At 45.0% G+C, this 23,487-nt stretch overlaps 1 protein-coding gene across 6 annotated transcripts in view; it reads left to right on the forward strand.

The window, feature by feature from the left end:
• Window positions 1–23,487, forward strand: part of UPF3A (UPF3A regulator of nonsense mediated mRNA decay) — a 59,271-nt gene that overhangs the window by 34,257 nt on the left and 1,527 nt on the right. Inside the window, exons 9-11 of one of the 6 annotated variants that reach the window (XM_088454149.1) lie at window positions 6,324–6,565; window positions 20,081–20,229; window positions 21,912–23,205. In XM_088454149.1, coding sequence (XP_088310275.1) covers window positions 6,324–6,565; window positions 20,081–20,148 — 310 coding nt within the window. In that variant the 3' untranslated portion in view covers window positions 20,149–20,229; window positions 21,912–23,205. Of the gene's footprint in view, window positions 1–6,323; window positions 8,050–8,073; window positions 9,452–20,080; window positions 20,595–21,911; window positions 23,206–23,487 lie in introns of those variants that run through there. The other 5 variants (XM_088454151.1, XM_088454147.1, XM_088454150.1 and 2 more) reach the window with 5 other exon arrangements.

The raw sequence follows: 23,487 nt of genomic DNA on the forward strand, positions 1-23,487 counted from the left end.
ATACTGTCACAGACAAAAACATACATACTGTCACACACATAAATACTGTCACACACATATGCAGTCACACATATACATACATTCTGTCACACACATGTCACAAATACACTTAGACAATACTATAGTGTCCCACTTACCTTACACTCTGCAGCTGCTCCTCCTCCTCTCAGTGCTCCCATCCATGCTGCTCCTGGCCCTGACTTCAGGCAGTGCCGTGTAGCTCCGCCCCCTACTCTGACTCCGCCTCCACCATTCATCTCAATTAATTTCAGATTGCAGCTACTGTAGCTGCGATCAAAGACTGGGGGGCCCTTCAGAGAGAGGGGGGGGGACACACAGGGGCACTTGAGCAGCCTCCCGACGTCTTGCTGCACCTGCTGGCCTTATGTTTGCACAATGCACGAGGAGGGGAGGAGGGCGGGGCGATGTACCGAACCTGTGCTGCTGCTTAACTTACCTTTCCTGCCGGTCCTGGGGCCTCTCCACTTCTTACACTATCAGCGGCCCGGGCCTCGGCACTGCTAGTTGTGACAGGCAGCCGGCGGGCTGCCTGTCAAGAAAGAGACTGCTAAGCTTTGGGCGGGTGACGTGTATAGGGGGCGGGGCCACAGGTGACAAGCGGCCCCACAACCCAATCGGCCCACCGGGAATCTTACCGCTGTAGGTAACGGCCAATCCACCCCTGCCCTCCTCCAAGCAGGTCGGTGTATGTAGCACTATTCCTACTAGACACAAGGTCTAGTTATTTGATAATAGTGCAGTATAGTGCAGGTTTTCCTGGCATTGTATGTGTCTGTTGCTAGCGCTGTCTGACTGTAAAACTCTTTTTCTCTGTCAGCCATTTTAGCTATCCCTGTACTTTCTCTGTCACTAGCCCTTGCGGTGACAGCGCTGCTGAGGGATCAAATTACTTCACAGTTCAGCGGTGAAGGCGGAGCCTAAGTTAAGCTGAGGAGTTTGACACATACATTCATTATGTCTGGCAGTGATTCCGCTCAGGCTGATATCCCCCTTACACAGTTCTGCAACAGGTGCTTTGCTGGACAAAAGGAGGGAGAGATTATTATGAGAGGTAGAGATGGCTAGTGAGTAAGTGTCTCAACACACTGGCTCGAATCATTCAGATGAGCGAATTATTCGAGTCACTCACTGTTTGGTGTGTCGAGACACCCAGCTCTCGAGCCTCTCTGTCAGTGGTAGCTAGTGAATGGAAGCTCTGCCCCCTACACTGCTGATCCGACCTGATCATACTTCTCCACTGTGTCAGATCAGCAGTGTAGGGGGCGGAGCTGTCAGTGACTCACTCTGAGTCGCGCAGCTACAGCCAGGGCTCGGGGAGTGCACTGACAGGAGAGTCAGTGAGAACCCTGAGCTGTAGTGCTGGGCTGCGGGGGGCGGAGCTGTCAGTGACTCACTCTGAGTCGCTGGCTCCCCTGCTGGCTACAGCGCTGCACTATCTAAAGACACTGTCTCAAGACACTTCACTGAGTTGAGCCATGTGGCTCAACTCAGTGCAGTGAATCGTCCTGCCCATCCCTAGTGGGAGGATTGTGTACCCTGTGTACCAGAAATGCAGAATTACCTGCTGGGCCCAGCTCTTCTCAAGAGCCGCCCTGGGCTTGTTTTGCACAAGCACTAACTACCCTGATGGGTCGGCTTGCTGCACCTATAGTGGCCCCACATTCGGGGTACGCTCCGCAGGTTGCTATGCCATCTACGTCACAGGGGATTCCGCGACAGTTGGTTACAACCTACTCCGTACCAGACTGAACCTGTTTGGGTTAATACTCTCTCCAATACAGTGCAAAACCTGATGTAAGTTTTACAGGGGGAGTCTTTCCAGCGCTCTGCTAGGAAGAAGGTACTGTCTTCCCAGTCCCAGTCAAGATGATATATCGATTGATGATGGGGAAATTCAGGAGTTATCTGATACAGAGCTCCCTCAAAAGGAGGCGGAGCCTAAGTCCAAAATTTATGTACTCGGCCTCATTCGTGCAGTCCGTGTGGCTATGGATATTGGGGATGAGGATACCCCAGCAGCCAAATCCAACATGCTTTCTTTAAGGAAGTGAAAAGTTCAGCAACGGCTTTTCCCCTGTCGGATCAGCTAGTTGAACATCTGGAAGAAGCCTGGAAAACTCCAGGCAGAAGGTTTCAACCACAGAAATGGTTGGAAGCCATTATCCATTCGAGGAGAAGTATTTCTCTAAATGGGAAACTCCTCCTTAGGTGGATTCTCATATTACACGTCTTATCAAAAGTGCGACACTTCCTATGCCGTCCATGTCATCATTAAAGGATGTTACGGACAGAAAAGTGGAGGTGTGCCTAAAGTCCATTCCCTCTCGGGGGGGGGGAGGGGGGTCTGCTTTGGATGTTAGTCTCCTAACATCTCGCATTTCATCGGCTGCAGTGTCAGCTGGACTCTCTCTTTGGTTGCAATCTTGGAGAGAAAGGATTAGAAGGTTTACCCTTTAATGGCCAGGTCTTATTTGGGCCAGATTTGGACAAATTCGTGGACACTTTGGCTGCTGCCAGTCTGCCTGTTTACCTTCGGCCCCAATGCCATCAGGATCTGGAACTCAGTCCTTTCGGACTTTCCGTCCTCAGAGTAAGGCCAAGGTTCAGTCCTTTCCCAGACCATCAGGATCTAAGAAGGTCACAAAGCCCAAGAAGCAGGCTTGGAGTACCAGGCGTCTAGCTGCCAAGCCCGAAGCTAAACCCTCAGCCTGACGGGGCAGGCCTCTCCTTGGGGGACCCCAAGGTGGGATGCCGACTTCTTCAGTTCTCCCAGTGTTGGTGGCATACGACAACAAACACTTGGGTAAGGGAAGTGGTCTCTCAAGGGTACACCCTTTCCTTCCAATACAGACCTCCTCATCAATTCTTCCCTACGGGACTTCAGATGGATCAGGTAAAGGCATTGGAACTGCAGAAAGTTATACGATCTATGCTCCTACAGGGAATTATAGTTCCGGTACTTACTCCCCAGAGGGGAACGGGCTATTATTCCACTCTCTTTTTCCTTCCAAAAACGAATGGTGCATACAGGCCTATCCTAAACCTCAAGTCCCTAAACAAGTTTCTCTGTGCCTTGGTTCAAAATGGAAACCCTGCGGTCAATTATACTGGCTATGGAACCTGGGGATTTATGGTGTCTCTGGACATAAGGATGCCTACCTGCATGTCCCGATAGCTTCAGGTTCGCATTGTTGCAACAACACTTCCAGTTTCAGGCCCTGCCCTGGAAGTTTGGACTGTCCACGGCACTCAGGGTGTTCACCAAACTTGCGGCAGTGATGACGGCCCAACTGCGGCTGCAGGGGGTCTGTTTGTTGCCCTACCTGGACGACCTACTATTGCTAGCCAGGTCTCCGGAATTCCTTCTTCAGCATCTACAGCTGACAATAACAGTGCTACAAAGCCACGGTTGGTTGATCAACTGGAAGAAGTCCTCGCTGACACCCTCACAGAGGATGCTACATCTTGGGGCATTGTTGGATTCTCAACAACAGAGGATTTTCTTGACCAGGGACAAGATAACCACGCTGCAGCAGCGGGTTTGCAGCTGCCTGCACAGTCGCCGGGTGTCGATTCACTCGGCAATGCAGTTACTGGGCTCCATGGTGTCGACCTTCGACATGATGGAGTATGGCCAGTTCCATTCCTGGCCTCTACAGACATTGATCCTTTCCAGATGGGACGGATCTCCACGCCGCGTACGAATCCAGACATTGGTACTGTCTCCGGAGGTACATCTGTCTCTGTCTCGATGGCTCCACACAAGTCACCTTACCAAGGGCCGCCCCTTTTGGATCCAGGAGTGGGTCCTTCTGACAATGGACGCCTGTCCACGGGGTTGGGGTGCAGTGACGGGTTCACACCTCTTCCAGGGAAGCTGGACAATAGAGGAGTCCGTGCTTCCAATAAACATATTGGAACTCAGGGAGATTCTAAGGGCTCTTCAGCAAACAAGGCTCATACTTCACGGACAACCTGTGCAAGTCCAGTCAGACAACGCCACCACAGTGGCCTACTTAAACCGCCAAGGAGGCACTCGAAGTCAGGTGGCACTAATGGAAGTGTCCCGCATCCTGACTTGGGCGGAGGAATATGTCCCAGCCATATCGGCGGTGTTTATCCTGAATTGGGAAGCAGACTTCCTAAGCTTTCACGATTTACACCCAGGGGAATGGTCACTTCACCAGGAAGTATTTCAGCTTCTGGTGAACAAGTGAGGACTTCCCAAAGTAGATCTAATGGCATCTGGGCACAACCACAAGTTGCCAAGGTACGGCTCAAGAACAAGAGACTTGGGGGCTCTGCTGGTAGACGCTCTGTCGGTCAAATGGACCTTCCAGTTCGCGTACCTGTTTCCTCCATTCTCCCTTCTGCCTCGGGTGATTCCGAAATTCAAGGAAGAAGGAGGTATGCTACTGCTGGTAGCTCCAGCGTGGCCCAGACATCACTGGTACGCAGATCTTCGGAGTCTAGCCATAGACACTCTGATGCTGTTGCCTCAACGTCCGGACCTGTTGTCCCAAGGTCCTTGTCTCTACCCGGGCCTGAGTCGTCTGTCTTTGACGGCGTGGCTCTTAAAACTGCCCTCTTGAGTTCCAGGGGTTTTTCCAGCTCAGTGGTGAACACCATGCTCAGAGCTCTCAAGCCTGCTTCTGCGAGAATTTATCACAGAATGTGGCATACCTTCTTTGAATGGTGTCTCCCCAGAGGTTATAATCCTCAAACATTTGGATTATCCAAGATTTTGGCATTCCTACCTGCGGGCTTAGATCACAGTCTTCGCCTTGCTTCTCTGAAGGTTTCTGCCCTGTCAGTACTGTTTCACTGTAGGATTGTTACTCTTCCGGATGTACACACCTGTATGCAAGGTGTGCTTCGCATCCAACCTCCCTTTATCCCATCGGTGGCTCCTTGGAATTTGACTGTGGTCCTTAGGGCTCTACAAGGACCGCCATTTGAACCACTGGGCTCAGTGGATTTAAAATGGCTCACAATTAAAACTGTGTTTCTTCTAGCCAGGGTGTCAGATTTGGGGGCTCTTTCATGTCGCCCTCCCTTTCTGATTTTTCATAGGGACAGGGCGGTTCTTCGTACTCGCCCTGGTTTACTACCTAAGGTGGTATCCAGCTTCCACATTAATGAGGAAATTGTAGTACCAGTTTTAAACTCCCCAGACCTTTCAGGTGGTGAGGCCTCTTTGGATGTGGTACGTGCTCTACAAACTTATGTGGACCGTACCAACTCATTTCGGAAGTCAGACTCGTTGTTTGTCCTTTTTAGTTTCCGAAAGAAAGGATGGCCTGCCACTAAGCAGACTTTGGCAGGCTGGATTCGCCTGGCAATTTCAGAGGCTTACCTTCATGAGGGCCTTCCTGTACCATCCTCTGTTAAGTCTCATTCTACTCGGTCTGTGGGTCCTTCGTGGGCAGCTCGTCGTGGCACCTCTGCTGTGCAAGGCGGCCACATGGTCTACTGTCCATGCATTCTTAAGGTATTATGCATTTGATACCTTTGATACCTTTGCCTCTCAGGATGCTTCCTTCGGGCGACGGATTCTCATTTCTGCACAGGAGCGTCCCCACCGTTAAGGAGACTGCTTTGGGACATCCCCAAGGTCTCCTGTGGAGCCCTATGGACCCTGCAGTAGAAAATAAGAGATATGGTAAGACCTTACCTTTGTTATCTCTATTTCTACGAAGTCCATAGGGATCCGCAGGACTCCCGCCCTGTCGCACCTGTGCTACAGATGGACTGTGTTCTGGTCACCGGTTTTCTGTCTCCTTCTGTATGTGAGAATGTGATACTTGAGTGTTCCAGAATTTCTTCCCTCTCTCTTCTCCTCCTCCGGCCACTGGCTTGTTATGAAACTGAGGTGCCTTGGCCTGGGGGCGGGGTATAGGAGAGGAGCCCGGTGCATCCTGTGAGCACAAATTTTAACTATTGAGGTGCTTGACGACTGACGTCATCAACCTATACCCCAAGGTCTCCTGTGGATCCCTATGTACTTCGTAGAAATTGAGATAACAAAGGTAAGGTTTTACCATATCTCTTATTTTTTTTATATATCCTTTTTGTATTTGTGCATGTGTACAGGCATGTGTACCAGTCCAAAATTAATTCCCCACTGGCGCAATCTATCTTACTGACAACTGTGTAGTTTTCTTCCTTAGACCTATTGGCAATTGGTCTTTTAGATTTGCTGCAAGTGAGGATTAACAATTCCAATTTATAAATTGAATAGTACCGGGATTTGGGGTATTATTCATACCCCTATTGTTTTCTATATTTTCACCTTTTGTCAGGACTCATAATGAAAGTGACAAGGAACAAAGAGATAATGACAGGAGATTTCGAGATAAAGAACAAGAACGGCAAAAGTATCAGCGCGTGGAGGATGTCAGAAAATCGAGAACCCACTATGAGTTTGAGAAGTTTTTAAGGCGGAACGAAGATGACCAGAAATGGGGAAAAGCATACAACCAAGACCGGGTCAAGAAAGGCAGCCACAGCAACAGCTTTGCAGGGGATGCTGTAGAGAAACTGGGTAAAGAGGACAAGTGTGATGACATGGCATCCAAAAAGGAACGCATAAGAAATAAGGTTCTTTTATTCTTTTAGGATCATTTTTCATTAGCCAAACATGCCCCTAAATAAGTGGTCATTATACACCAATAGGAAAGCAAACAGAAGCACATTATATTACCTTGTGTGACAAAAACATCATTTTTTCATGAAGCATCTTTTCTGGATGTTATTAATTTAACTGTATATTTTGTTGACTGCACTTAATGAGTCTGTATTGCCAAAATACATTCAACATGGTGAGTAGTAGGAGAGATGTGTTCTGTAACTGTAAGCCAGTGATCGTAACCTTCAAGTTTTATGGAGCAAAACAGGACCACCAGTCAATGAGAGGAATGAAGATAGTCGATAATTTAACATGAATTAATAAAAGCTGCTTTTACTAAAATTCCTGCACTTTGTATCTTCCATTAACTGTCAGCCAGTATTTGAGCCTAAAGAATTTTGGACTATATACTTTAGGGAGGCATTCATGCAGGGCTGTTACTCCAGTGAAGCAAGGTAAGAACCTTGTCTCAGGCTATACATAGAGACGGCAAAGACAAGGTTCTCACTAAATCTTCTGGCTGCTAACCTGCCTCATCCAGCACTCTGGTCACTGGCTGCCTTGCAGTAATTATTGCAGAAGGACTGACATCCGTTTCCTGCAGTTATTGTTGCATGGTGACTGAAAGTGAAAGAGCAGTAGGAAGAGCTATTCTCCCTCTCCGTCCCCTATACTTCAACACTCAGACACAGTGCCACAGCAAGAATCTCATTGAGCTGTGCTATAAGTGCCAGAAGAGAGTGTAAGGCCCTGGAATATGTCATGGAACTGTTGTGCCTATAACAACATGTGCTGCCATTTTTGTTGCAGTGTTTAGAAAGATTGATGTAGCAACCATGTAATTATTTGCAATTAATAGTCTCTTTTCCTACCTACCAGTTGTCATAATGCCCCCATTGTGTGCATAATATTATTGATTCTACCTTTCTTTTACTAGATTTTTTAAAAACATTAGTAAAATTAAAACACCAGTGTTAATGAGAACAGGGAAAGCAGCCTCCAAAGGAGATTTAGTTAATTTTCCGACAGCCACAATGTCGGCAGCCTAATGTCAAGTGGAGTATGCCGACGCAGTAGTAATGTTAATTAAAGCATTGTACCTGTGTCATCAGTATAAGTTTAAACATGATGTTTTACAATGCTTCAGCATTCTCTGATGGACACCAGGCTGCTGACAAACTTATTGTTGGCATTGTGATCCCTGGTGATCTTACACACTTCCCTAGCCAAGTGCTCTATGCAGACCTTCCATCTGCCCAAACTCTGCACCACAACATGCCATCCAGAAAAGCCTCCACTTTGAGATCTGCGTATCAGGAATAACCTGAATAAATTGGGCTAGTCCTGACCATCTCCACAAGGACAAGTGCAAAGATGAAGTGTAAAGAATAAACCATATTTTAATCCTTTTTTGAATATGACAGAAATACACATGGACTGATTCAGAGTCGCACGCTATGCCGATATTCACGCAAATGGCCGTCCCGATTGTTACCGCATGGAGACACGCAGAACAGATTTGGATGCAGGATCTGTGGATTTAAGTGGGTGTTCCTGGGAGGTAACGGGTTGGCTAAGCAGACACGGCCGTATTGCGGGCGTGTTGCTGTAAGTGGCTGCATCCAAAGAAGCACATCCGCTCACACAGGAGGCCATACTCGAACATAGAAACTGCACCTGCTTGCTATGGTATGTCTAAGATGCACCAAGACGGAAATGCACCATCGCAAGACGCTGCAAGTGGCCGCCTCAGTGTTCGGCCTTGTCAGTAGAGTGGTCAGTGGTGCAATATTTGGGTGTACAAGTAAAAGTCACCACACAGCTTGTCCAGGTTAAAACAAACAAAATTATACTTTAGTATTGGAAGCATACAGCAACAGAACATAAGAAACAAAATTGCCCCCATTCAGGGCACTACCTAATTTCTTCAGCCCTAATTATCAAGGGCAGCTAGTCTGGGACAACCTTATGCAAAGTCAGAGTCCTGCCTGCTTCTTATTGGTATGGTCCACTGGCCTGGCTTGGCTGCCATAGCCACACCTGGGCTGTATCCTCTGGGCAGCAGAGTGGATGCTCACGTCCCTTTGTAAACTTGTGTGGGTGGGTGGATCTCACCATCACAGCACAGATTCAGTGACTCACCAGTGCTGCCAATCTTCATTCTACCAGTAATATGTATATATATGTACCTACAGTATGTGGAATTGCTGCTTTAGATACTGCATAACATAACAATATACAGAATGTTTCTCCCTGGATAAATACTTAAGTTGAACAATCCCTGGAGGCTGTGGAAACCAAACCTCAAGCTATACTTGGGAAAGCCACAGTTTACATATGAAATCACATTTATATAGTATGTGTACTTTGACCAGTGTAATAGGATCATTCAAATACACAAAAATGACACAGGTGATAAAGCCCCATTTATCCAATAACTGTTATGATTCATATGCGACATATATGGGGCCAAAGTGAGTGGTATTTTAGGAGAAAAACTGAAAAGTTTAAATTAATAAATAGAGTGGTCCTAATGGGATGGTAGAGTTTGATTAAAGTCACACTCCACTAGTGAGTGGTTGTCGTGGGATATAAGAAGATCTCCCTCCCCTGTTAACCTGTCTCTAGAAGGAAGGCTCTACACATTGGTATGTTTTATCTTTTTTATGTACCACACCGAGTGGGAGAAGAATAGGAGAAGCACCTTTAATTTCTGGGGAACATTCATTGTGGACAAGTATATACATCTATAGAGATCTTCTGGACATTCCAGTATTTATTTCCATCATCGGAGACTCATATGTAAGACAAGCGCTCACTCTAAATTCCATTTGTATTTTTGTATTTCTATGTTGTTTTGGGGGGTAGGGTGATACCTCAGGAAGTTAACAAAGACGGCAGCTAGTTTATTGCGCAGAGGAGTGTTTCGTATTTTTTGTGTAAGTTTAGTAAGTATACCCCATATCGTCTACATGATATATGGTACGGCAAATGGCCACTTGATGGACAAAACCCACCATTTATGAAATTTGCTTTGCCCTTTGCGTATGTGTGGGTGAAAATTGCTTTGTTCACAACCTAACAAGACAGCGTCCCATTTTATGTTGAGCTAACAAAGTAAATGTGCATTTCCACTAATTGTGTCACAAGACACAACTCAGCCCTCACTAAGAAGTCAAGTAAATTTGTCTGATGTCTATAACATATCACAATTGGTAGCTGAAATCCTGTAATATTGGAGTAGGTTTTTGTTAGAATATCCCAATGTCTAATAAGAAATCTTGCATTCAGGCAAATAAAGCATGATTTTATGATTGGCTTATTACAGGAATCCATTATAATCTTTTGGGTACTTGTGTACTTTACGGACTCATTGCAGAGAGAACCCAAGTGTCCTACACTCATTATTATTATCAGTTATGGTAATTATGGTAAATCCCCTTCACGGAGAGGACCCTGACGTCATCAGCCAGTGTCCAGCATCATTTCCAGTGTCCAACGTCATTCGCTACCATCCAAGTGGGCATGGAGGGGGAATATAACCTTGTGGCGAGCGCAGCGAGCCCGAGAGGGGACAACTTTCTTCTTTATGTGGGGACAACTTTCTTCTTTAGGTGGGGACAACTTCCTTCTTTAGGTGGGGACAACTTCCTTCTTTAGGTGGGGACAACTTCCTTCTTTAGGTGGGGACAACTTTCGGTACATGTGTACGTAAAGTACACAAGTACCATTTAAAACATTCATTGGGTTCTCTCTGCAATGAGTCCGTAAAGTACACAAGTACCATCTTTTGTGTTCTTCCTGTAGTATTTTGTCATTTTCCCTTACAGCCAAACTTCTGTGAAACCTGCTTTTATCAAATCATTGTAGAAATGTATTGGATTCATAAATAATTATTTCAGTGGCAGTTCTTTGATTTACACTGGATTACTACTGAAATGTAACATCATTTATTGTCTGTACAGATATGTCTAGTTACATCCTTGCTGCTTGAGCGGCAAATCGCGCCCTCGAATGGTTACACGCACCTGCGACCCCATAGGATATGGTGCGATCTCAGTGTGTGCTATAGCGTACCATAGCATATGCAGCGATGTAAGCGGATGCATCTGTACATTTCACAGATAAATCTGTCACATCACTCCATCACCATATAAGATGATATTTGTGTCCCAGAAATTAATATAACTTTTGTTACAGTGAACAAATGAGTGAAATTGATATAGGTGGGGGAAGCATTTTGTGTCTTTCAGTCTCTCCCAACCAACCCCCCCCCACAAAAAAATAAAAATAAATATATATATATATATATATATATATATATATATATATGTATATGTATGTATGTATGTGTATATCGGCAATACAATTTTACCATATCATAATGTTTTCCAAAAAACATTAGCAAGGATAGATGTATTTTATTTATTTATCAACAGTTTCTTACCGTTGCGCTTTTCAGACAGATATATAGGTAGGAAGGCCCTGCTCGCAAGCTTACAATCTATAGCGAAATAGGCATTGATACACAAGGATAGGTGCTATATATTGCAATTTGGTCCAGCCAGACTTTCAGAGTTTCTTGGTGGGCTGTATGATCCAGTTTCACAGGAATGTAAGCCAATTGTCAGGATGATGTGAAAGAAAAACAATGAGGTTATGTATGGACTGTGAAAGGGGATGTAATTAGACATGGAAGCTATCAATGTTATGTGTGCGGTTCTGAAATCTGATAAGCTTGCCTGAAGAGGTGAGTTTTCAGGGAACGCTTGAAGGATTGGAGACTAAGGACCTCATTCAGAGTTGGTCGTTGCGGCCGCACGGTCGTACGCCACCGATGTTCGCTAAACTGCGCATGCGTAAAGTTCGCAATGCGCGTGCGCAAACTAGCCGCTACGATCAGAATTTTCTCTCTCCTTGAACACAGCCAGGTCGGTAGTTTGAGTGACAGATTGAGGCGTTTGTGGGTGGTAACAGGGGAAAGTGCTTGAAAACGGGGGAGTGGAGATCCGAACGCAGGCGTGCCAAATTATGCGAACAGCGTTTTATGGGAGTGCATAATTAACAAAGTAGTGTCATGGCACACGTGACATGGGTGGTTTTTACACTGACATGATCGTAGAGCTTAAGAGAGGGTATGGTCAACCTTAAGCTCTACGACCAGTTCCGATGGTCTCGATTAATCCTTATATGGCCGGAGATGACGTGTAATGCATACGAGAAGGGGGCGTATTTTTTATCTTCCGGCCGCTTCCTCCCCTTAGTCGGGCAGCTAACGGTCCGAACTTGGGGATGCAACATGCGAGTGCATCATTTGCATATCCGGCCCCTTTTCATGTACGACCGTGCGGCCGCTACGACCGACTGTGAATGAGGTCCTAAGTCTTATTGTCTTATTGTGCGTGGTAAGGCATTCCATAGAGTGGGTGCCGCCCGAAGAAAGTTCTGTAACTATGAATGGGATAAAGTAATGCGTGGGGATGAGAAACGCAGATCTTGTGCAGAGCGGAGAGGTCAGGTTGGGAGATATTTTGAGATGAGTGAAGAGATATATGTTGATGTGTTTTGGTTAGTGGCTTATGTGTAAGTAAAAGTATAAGTATTTCAGTTCAAATTATGTCATAAATGTACTTAATTGTGATAAGTCATATATGACATGTTTCTTCGGCATTGACCTATATACAGGCATTTAGCATCAAATTAAGTATTATGCAGTTATTCTAAAGGTAAAGTTATTGTTTGGGCAATTCACTGACTAATATCACTGACCTTGGAAATACTCTATACTATAAGTATTTTTTTATATCCTTCCACTTGTAAATGTGATGGGGTTGATAATCTTCCATATCCCTCAGGAATTTCCTTAGATGTAGTGATAGCCACCTGAGGGTGCTGTATATTAAATTTGGATTTATTACTCTTGTGTACAATATAATTTACAAATATGTTGGCTCAGAAAGGAGTCTGAAAATAGTGGATTCCTTGTTACCAACCAAGATTTGTACTTTCCAAATAGAGGCGCAGAGTATGTTCGATTCAGGGGACCCCCTGAAAGAAAATGTAGACTTCGCTGCAGGGAGCAGCTCCCAGATCAGCCCCTTGCTGTGACAAGCTGGTGATGGTGAACAGGGACCGCTGTTGGACTTAGTCAACAATAAGAAGAATACCTAACAAAGCCATGGTCAGAAACAATGGGGTATACAGTACAGGAAGGCAACACAGTATCAGAATTCTTGAGTAAGGGATAACCTGTTGTTTAATTAGACACATCTACTGTAGTTTGAATTTGGCATCCTGATCCAGGTAAAAACTATAACTGCATAGTGCACTGATTTATAAAGTCAATGCCAGCTGTTGTATCTCTATAATACCTGGTTGGATTAGAATTGAGAATGGGTAGGCACAGTGACTGGTACCTCTGTGACAGGATGTTCTCACATAGGCAAAGTTTAGTGACTGGAAGTTGTGCAGAAGTATGCATACACCTGTTTTCAGACATATCGTTTGCAGTGAGCACCAAGTATAGAACAGATGCCAGTTTGCAGCGATTATGATGACAGGGCCGCAAATGGGGGGACTTGAGGAAGGCGCCGAGAAGACGGAGCTGCACTGGCAGACAGCCGCCCTTTAGCAGCCCTTGACAGTAGAGACACAGCGATGCCATGATTCTAATATGGCGCCGGTCATGAGCCATTCGGAGCTTGCAGAGTGGCAGCCAATCAGCAGCAGCTCGCGTCCGGCTCCACATTATAATGATGGTGGTGGTGTGTCTCTAGCCTCAAGGGCTGCTGGAAACAGCTGGCTGCCAGTGCAGCTCCAAATCAACACCTGATGCAGGCACACAGGGAGGCAAAGTAAGAGGCTGCTGGAGGAGAGAGGGGGAAGGTAAGAGGCTGCTAGAGGAGGAGGGTAAGAGGCTGCTGGAGGGGGGGAGAGGAAGAGCAAGAGGCTGCTGGAGGGGCAGAGACAGAGGGTAAGAGGCTGTTGGAGCAGGAGGGGCGTAATGTGTAATAGGGGCATTACTGTGTGTGGTATAATGTGTAAGGGGCATTTTTGTGTGGCATAATGTGTTATAAGGGGCATTACTGTGGCATAATGCACTATAAGGGGCATTACTGTGTGGCATAATGTGCTATAAGGGACATTACTGTGTGGCATAATCTTATAAATAAAATTAATTGGTTTATTTGTCTGTCCGTTTATGCATTCGAACACTCCTGCACCAATTGGGATGAAACCAATGCAAAGTGGTGCAGTTGGATCCTGGCCAGGTTTTAGGGGGGTTAGGGTCCCAGTCGGACCTCCCAATGGTGTACGCTGGGCAGAACTTTGACCCGGAGAGCCTGTTCTGGACCTTCCACTGGATGGACTTAGATGAAAACTTCACAGAGGGGTGGTAATTGGTCTGGGATGCCTGTTGAGTGGTTGGGGTCCCAGTCGAACCTCACGGCGGAGTGCGCCGGGAAGAACTTTGACCCAGGGAGCCTGATCTGGACCTTCCACTGGATGGATTTGGATGACGTCACATAATAAAACTTAATAACTTGAAGATTTAAACCCAGGCAACGCCGGGTACTTCAGCTAGTGTGTTATAAGGGACATTACTGTGGCATAATGTGTTATAAGGGGCATTATTGTGTGGCGCATAATGTGTAAGGGGAATTACTGTGAGGCATAATGTGTTATAAGGAGCATTACTGTGTGGCATAATGTTCTATAAGGGGCATTGTGGTGTGTCATAATGTGTTATAAGGGCACTACGGTGTGGCATAATGTGTTATAAGGGCATTACAGTATTGCATAATGTGTTATAAGGGCATTACGGTGGCATAATGTGTAAGGGGCATTACTGTGTGGCACAATGTGTTATAAGGGGCATTACTTAGTGTGGCATAATGTGTAAGGGCTGTTACTGTATCACGAAACCACACTCCTTTTTCGTGAGCGCACGTGCTTGAGGCATGTGCAGAAGAACGTCTTTTTTGGTTTGTTTGTTTGGGGGATGCCAAATTTCTGTCTTGTCCGGGTGATAAAAATCCTAGGCCCTGATGATGACGTGTATCAAACCAGCCTTAAAGATGTGTACACATATAGGAGCTGATCCTGAGTCGGACACAGACGCTGCCTTGGCTGCGTCTCTTGCTGCAGTCACATCTGCGTCTTATGCTAATGTCACAGACGATTATCTTCAAACTGAGATGCCCACTTACAAAATCTTGAGGCGGTGCATATCCATCTTAGAGCATCTTTAGATGCACCCTCTGTGCACCAGTGAAACTTGCACCAGCCCTATGGCAGGTGCAATTTCAGTGTGTAAGTACGGCTTCCTGTGTGAGCGGTTCAGTGTCTTTGGACCCAACCACTTTCAGTGACATGGTTGTGATATGCCCATGTTGGCTTAGCCACCCTCTGTTACCTCCCAGGTACGTCCACTAAAATCCACAGACCCTGCATCTGATTCTGTACTGAGTCTCTGAGCGGTAACAATCAGGACGCATGCGCAGACTTACAACACGGCATCAACACTGCGTCCACCTCTGAATCAGGCCCTTATCCCAATTTGGGATGATTTGCGTTCAACTCTGCATCGGCTCCTCAATGTGTGATTAGTATTACTTGGTTATGTAGCAGCCTGTTTATTAATGGGGCTGAGTTTCTATCCTTGGAATACTCAGCTAATTACCTTTCCAGTCCAAAAGCAATACTTTCACAAATGCTAAGGAAGATAAAAAGATAAGGAATAACAGTGATTCTGGTGGCACCGATTAACCAAAAAGTTCATAGCACACAAACATTTTCAAGATGACAGCAGTTCCATCATGGCGTATTCACCTAAGGCAGGATCTGTTACTGTGACTCAGGGACCATTTTACAACAAAGACTAGCATTACTAGCTTTTACAGTGTGGTTGTTAAAGACCCCCCTTAGGATCTGAATTTAGTATTGATGGTTTCACAACATTGGGCCTGATTTAGCTTTGGGAATAGAGTGCGATAGAGCAAGTAACTGTGCACCTTGGTAAAACCATGCTGCACTGCAGGTGGGACAGATGTAAAATGTGCAGAGAGATTTAGATTTGGGAGGGAGGTGTCCAAACTGACATCTAAATTGTAGAGTAATAATAAAGCTGTCCAGCATTTGTGGGCTGCATGCAAAAGCAGCCAGTATTTGGTTACCCCAAATGCAAACATTTTTTATGTATTTACACCCCTTGTATTGCAATATGGTTTGTCCAGATTCACAGTTACTTGCTATATCTTACTGTATTCCCAAAGCTGAATCAGACCCTTTGTCCTTTCGAGTATTTGATAGTTTCTTACTTGGAATACTTCTTTCTTTTGGTTGTTAATCCAGGATAATGTGATGCCAACATTGCACCAAGATCAGCATTTGGAAGAAGAGGGATCCCTTTGGACAATGAAAAATGTCAATAGGATTCTTGAGCTTCATAAAACATATACTGTAGTCAGTTAATCCTCTATGATGTCCTTTAGAGAGGTTGTTTTCATTGAAGTAAACTATTGCTAGATATATTACTTTGGTAATTTGGCAAAGTTGCTAAATATGTAAATGATCATTCTGCCAGATCAGTGAGCAAGTTGGGCAGCCACTTTATCCTCTACATACCTTCACTACGTTTTATAGGTTCAATATTTTTGTATCTATAAATGCTAGTTTAGGACGCAAGGTGCTGACCACTGCAGCTTCTAAACATACCTGTAACTGCAGCTTGACATTTTTTTCGGATGTGGTAAATCTTGTTGACATTCATGATGTTGACATGAGAATGTCGATATAGTTGTAATGTCAACATCTAACATGTTGCCAAGTTCATGATGTCGACACTGATATAATGTCTACATATTTGAAAAGTCAACACTGTGTTTTTCCACTATTTCTATCCCTAAGATTAACCCTAATGGTAACCCTAACCCTAATGGAAATGTCGACATTATGACAATGTCGGCAATTTGCAAGTGTCGGCATTTTAATCATGTCGACATCATCAATACTGTTTTTGGACGCAGCAGCAATGCTAAAACTGCTAATGTTGCAGGAGGAGCCTGAAGGCAAAAAACGCCCACTGCCTGCATTGCATATCCGAATGTTGCGTCCTAAGATGCAGCATCAGATAGCCATCGGCCACCTGAGTAAGCCTAAGCTTACTCAAAAAGGCCGCCGGAACTCCTCTGTCGAGGCCAGGAAATCTGGGTCAGAAGATGTAGACCCAGGCCTCAGCACATCTACAAAACGGACAAATAGCCACAACCTCTCAGTCAGGTCACTGCGACCGGGGTTGCAATGACAATGCAGCACATGCGCACTGTTGCCCCAGCGCATGCGCAGTCTCCAAAACATTGGTAATTTGCATCCAATCGGGGAATGAGTGTGAGTCTGAATCAGGCCCTATATACCCAATGGACTCATATTACTCATGCCCCTTTCTATCATTCTATTTTTTTATTGTTCCTACTGTATTAATGACTTCTTCCATGATTGCCCCTTCAGTCACCCCCTTCTTCCCCCACCATATATGCAGAGCATAGTAAAGCAGCACCATGACATCCTGTGCACAGGACTTTCATCAAAAATTGTGGAGCCCGGGACTGACAAATTAGGAAGCCCCCTCCTGTGTTTAACTCCAGCCCTGCAGTCTCTATCCAGTTCCAGCCAGTCCCTTCTGTCGCCCCAGTAGGCACCCATTCTGTCTCCTGCCAGCCCCCCTTCTGTGTCCCCAACCAGCCCCCTTTCTGTGTCCCCAGCTAGCCTCCCTTCTGTGTCTTCAGCCAGTCCCTTTCTGTGTCCCTGGCCAGCCTCCCTTCTGCCTCCCCAGCCCCCTTTCTGTGTCCCCAGCCAGCCCACCTTCCATGTCCCCAGCCAGCCTCCCTTCTGTGTCCCAAGCCAGCCCCCTTCTGTGTCCCCAGCCATCCTCCCTTTTGTCTCTCCAGCCCCCTTTCTGTGTCCCCAGCCAGCCCCCTTTCTGTGTCCCCAGCCAACCTCCCTTCTGTGTCTCCAGCCAGCCCCCCTGCAGTGTCCCCAGCCAGCCCCCCTGCTGTGTCTCCAGCCAGCCCCCTTCTGTATCTCCTGCTACCCCCTCTTCTGTGTCTCCAGCCCCCACACTTACCTTCTTCTTCTTCCTCTCCTGCTCCTCTCTTTCAGCAGTGTGGTGTGACATTATGCTGGGTCTCCAAAAAAAGAACAAACCTTTAGTGCACATGGGGGTGGGGAGTGGGCGTTAGCTGGTGGGCCAGTGAGCGGGCAGTGGTATTGTGGATGTCCTCTCTGTCCAGGCCTTGGACTCCAGTCCCGGCAGTCCCCCCCTGATACCGGCCCTGCCTGTGCAGACCAGCCAGCCTCCTCTGAGAAATATTTTTTACTGATGATGGGAGATGAGCTCTGCACTCAGAGGCTTATCATCATACAATGGTCCTCATTGAGTGCAGTGGAGCTGGAGGGGCAACATAGTGTTGAGGTTCCCCTTCAGCTTTTTTTGTGTTTGGTGCTCCAGAATGTCCTCGGATGCAGCAGTGGATCACAAAATCTGCCAGGATACACAAGATGCCTCCTGCATCCGGCATTAGCGTATGTTAGCTGGCAGCGTACAACTCTGAAGTAGGCCCATTCTTCCAGAAGCATTGTAGTTTGTTAATATGCATTTTAGCAAATTCCAGCCTGCTTTGTTTATGTTCTTTCAAAGTGGAGGCCTCCTGGGTCTTCTTCCATGGAACCCACTGTCATTCAAAATACTTGGGATGGTTTGAGCAGACACTGACGTACCTTAGACAGCAGAGTGACTACTTTTATGTATTTAAATGGAATGAATAACTAATTTGAAGATTGAAGATATATGTAATGCTAATTCAAGAAAACAGTTTGAAATATCACTATAATCCAACAAATCTTTGATTTTAGAATCTCTTTGAAGAACAAGCAATAATGTATCTCTTTCACAGTTTTTTTGGTTTATTATATTACATAGCAAAGACAAGCAGGTATACATTAGACAATAGCTTTTACTTTAATCACTTTTCAGGAGGAATGAAGCATTGTTTCAACAATCTTTAAGGGTACCAACTAATTTGTCCACGTCTGTATAAGAATCATGCATAGCTTTTAGTATCATGAAATTATTGTTGCTCCAACCAGCCCCACTGCTGTGTCCCCAGCCAGCCCCACTGCTGTGTCCCCAGCCAGCCCCCCCCCCTACTAACATTCATTAACTTTTTCCAGTTCCTAAGTATATAAATTCACCTATTTGATATGCATGCTATGCTCCAGAACGCCTTACGTTTTTAGATCTAAAACAGAATTCCATGAAGCAAATTGTTTTTGGAGACCGAAACTTTCCCACCCTCAACTGTTGGTTTGGACGTTAGAAGATACTCACACCTGCTGGCACCTCCACACCCAAGATCCTCCCTTGCAAGCATCCAGAGTTTAAATAGGAGAGGTTGCAGTTAGGGATTATTGACTAAACTGATTGGACAAGCCACATGACGAAGCTCTACCTGCAGCAATTTATATTTAAACTCCTAGCTGTTATCCCTAGGGGTATATTTACTAAAGTGAGAGTTTTTAGAAGTGGAGATGTTGCCCATAGCAGCCAATCAGATTCTAGCTATTATCTTCTAGAAGGTGCTAGTTAAATGTTAAGTAGAATCTGATTGGTTGCCATTTCTGAAAACTCTCACTTTAGTAAATATACTCCCTAGAGGATATTTAGCAGTGCAAATATGGCCCCCATATACCAGCGACGTTTTGCCGCGATGCTGCGTTCCTGCGCTGCCGGGATGGAGGATCGGTGAAATCCAACATGTTGGATTTCACTGATTTGCTCATCACGATCTAAATATGAATGTCATTTGCCAATCGGTGATATTTAACATGTATTATTTAATCCAATCCTCCGACTTATCGCGGCCGGCTGATTGGCATTTCCATTGCCTAGTGTATGAAGGCTCTGCACCTAAAGTGTGGGGTTTTTCAGTATGGAAGCTTATGGTCCTGCTAATTGGGTAGAGGGATTTGGATTCCACTAATAAATGTATTTCATGGATTTATTATTAACTTTTTCATTTACCTTTGGGTTTAATGAGCTGCTACAATAGAAAAAAAAAATAAGTAAATTGAGTAAGTCTTCTACTAGATTAAGCAGAGAGATGACAACATTTAACTTTGGTAGTTTTATTTATTCTGGCTATTTGGAATCAAACCATGAGAGTTTAACGTTAATATTAGTTCTTAAAAGATAATTCCATCCAAACTAAGAATGAGTCTAATCAGGTAATATAAAATAATGAATGAAGTTATTAATCTGTCATTTATTAATTAAAATGGGTTGTTACAATTTCAACAACGTTGTGTTTGATACTGCCATGTATTGTGTAATCTTCAATCTGATAACAGCTGGTTGTGGCTTACCTTGCGCAGGATCGGTCGGCCATGCAGTTATACCAGCCAGGAGCTCGCAAACGCATAGCTACAGGATTTGCAAGTAAATATGTGGAAGAGGCCTAATACAGAGAGAACGACGCAGACAGTATACCAGGAAGAAGATCAGAGAAGAATGAAAATGCTGGGTAAAACACAATTGCTGAAAAGTACAGATTTCTATGTAAGTTCTCTGACCCGATCAACAGACCATAGGTAGGTCATAGAACATGGACAACAGAAGCTGAAACCATGCCACATGTTACCTGCCTCATGATTGTTATGGAAAGGAGAGCAGATATGAAGGATGTGTATACTTTTTTTTGTTAACCCCTTCAGTGCCAAAAAGCTCCTAACAAATTTTACAATGGCCACTCTGTCCAGTTCAGATGTACTTTTTAGGGTCATAAAATTAGCAACTTTGACCAACCCTTATTTTAAATTATGATTGTCTGTTATGAATCATTAATGTAGAACTTAATATCCAATGTCTTCACTGATATTCATAGATAAATAAAGCTAAAATTGAATGGCTAAATCCACGAGAAATTTTGCTTTTATTTGTTTTTTAATTTTTAGCAAAAACACTTAGTAAGTTTTTCTTTTATTTTCAGAAGACATTGTGACCTAATATGAGCAGTGATAGTTTCAGCATTTTCCAAGCCGTAGTATGCAACTAAATGGAAAGAGCTAAGACGCTTCTTATATAGTGCGTGGATGTAGGGGAAGATTTACTAACCAGTTTGAAATACTGGCAGGATTGTAGCGATTTTCCAACGTGCCAATTTATGAAGCTGAATCACACTGTAAAACTGACATAAATCCACACTTTAGAGCAAAAAAAACTCTATTACGATTTTCCCCATAAGTATACAAACCACCAGATTTACTAAGCAGTGGGTTTCTATGCGCTGCAAACCCCTAAAGTCCCACTGCAAAAACACTGAAAAAATTAGTTACCTCTGACAGGCATGTTTTTGTAAAGAGCTGCACCGATCTCTATGATCCAGACAGACTTCTGTATATTATTTTTATTAAAACAAAAAAGGAAAAAATAATAATTCCCCCTTCTAATAGAAATAAATTGATGATCAGCACTAGGCCTCTAAACTTAGGTGGCTAATAAAAAACATTCGGAGGACAAATAGTGAGGGGCCCCACCCCTGAAATTTACACTAACCAGCAGTGGTGTCACTATAGCAGGGGACACACACACAGCGTGGGGTCCTCTTGCCTTAGTACCAACTAGCCATAGGCTGGTCAGCATGATGCTGCGTTCCCTAGAGGTGGTTGGACCCTGCACAAATAAATGTTTGTATCCCTTCCCCCATAGAAGAAACCAGCACTAGGCATAGTTCTTACACCCACGTAATTAGGTGTGGGGTAATATTAATAGTTAGAAAACAGAATTAATATTTCCAATTTACTGGCACACTAAAGGCCCCTGCTAGCCCTGTCATGTCCAATTTAAATGGCTGCCATAGCATACTGACACTTGGAGTACCACAAGTGTCAGCATTCTCCGATGTAAAGAGCCCTCTGGCTCCTTGTGCTCTTGTAAAAAAATTATATTTTCCACGTCATTGGTCACATATAACCTTAGAGATGATCCTCTTTGATCCATGAACTCTTGAATTAAATCAAAATAATATACACTTCTCAGAGCCGGCCCTAGGCATAGGCATTCTAAGCAAATGCCTAGGGCATCTGGAATTCCTGGGGGCATGCCACAGCTCTGCTGGCTGGTGCAGAGATTGATAGGAGCTCAGCTCTCTGATCAGGCCAGTGGAGGGGGGTGTTGAGGGTAATTCCTTCTCTCTGTACTTTTCAGGATTCATGCAAGTTACAAGGAAGTGCATTGTTCTTCAGCAACCCCCTCGAGGGCCCCCCAGCACCAGCAGTGTCTGGCTACAGCTTCCCGGCTAAACAGTGAGTGGAGTGCAGTACTGCTGGGGAAACTTTCTATGAAGAGGAATGCTGCAACTTCTGCTTTTGTGATGCAGTGTATCAACTGCCCCCATTTACCCCCTTACTACCTGGGGAAATGGGCATGTATCTTAGTCACTGTGCCAGCTGTTGCAACCAGCAACAACTTACATTATACCGGTACCAGCAACAACTTATATTGTCCTGTATGAGAATATGAGGCTGTGTGCAGGATGTCAGAGGTCTATTGTGTGTGTTGGTCTGGAAAGCCCACACAGTTCAAGGTGGGTTAATAGAACTGCACTCTAAGGGGGTGCAGAGGGGGTTAAATGCATTGTAGCAGAACTGTCAGATCTTTTTGACAGTGACAGCTTCATATATGGGCAGGAGGGAGATAAGAGAATGCTGCAAGGAAGGGACACTCACCTACACATGCACAATGTTCCAAAAGCTGCCTGAATTCCCAGTTTGTTGTACTTCTTTGGCTGACATTACTGTAGTCCTATGCCAGGGTGCAGAGAAGGGCTCTCTGTCATGTGCTATAATAATAATGTGCACTGTCTGTGCTGTATGGTAGGTAGGTGCAGAGCCTCTAGTGCCAGCTGCAGGACAATGAGCCATGAGGTTCTGCAGATATGACTTTTCCTGGTCCTGTTGGACTGCTGCAATGACTGATCTGGTCCCCATTCTCAGAGGCTTCTCCAGCACCAAGAATGTCCCTGTTCTCAGTTAAAGATACATATGTATGTACTGTGTCACGGCATGTGTATTATGGAGCATGTGTATGTACTGTGACATTAAACAAATAGAGACATCACACATTTTAAATGTTCATTTTAGCATTGTGAAGCAGGGGGCGGGACCACGATGACGCGATTCAGCACAAATCGCATCACCGCCCTCTCCCCCCGACTATGAGGGTTTTTATCATTACTGCGGGGAGGCCGGGTGGAAGGCTTGATATCTGCTAGGGGGCACCAGCCAGAATTTTGCCTAGGGCACCAAATTAGCTAGGGCCGGCTCTAACACTTCTGAACTAACCCTGTTAGGAGCCCCGTCACTAATGACAAAGTTAAAGCTGTCATCCCATAGTAATGAATCTGAGTGCTATGATTGGCCAGAGTGCTCCATGCAACAGTGGCCAGGAGAGAACTATCATTTGTGGTGGGACCTTGTTGGAGGTATTAGTGTATCGCCTATATGGTTTCTTTTTTTTTTTTCAAAGATCCCAGGATTCCTACATGGAACAAAGAGGACCGTATTCATTTGGATCTAAGCGAGTAATAAAGTGGTGAATAAGGGTGTGTGAGGAGTATTTTTTAATAAATTACTTTTTTCAAGGTCTCCTGGCAGTCACTTAAATTTGGCATGACCTGTAGTGTGCCAGTAAAGAACAATATTAATTTTATTATTCAATTAATTTTTTAGCCCCACAGCTTAGAGGTCTGGGGAATAGCCCTAGTGCTATTAGCATTTTTTGC

The sequence above is a fragment of the Taudactylus pleione genome, unplaced genomic scaffold (genome assembly GCF_031769625.1).
Source record: "Taudactylus pleione unplaced genomic scaffold, aTauple2 ptg000609l, whole genome shotgun sequence".
NCBI classification, from domain to species: domain Eukaryota; kingdom Metazoa; phylum Chordata; class Amphibia; order Anura; family Myobatrachidae; genus Taudactylus; species Taudactylus pleione.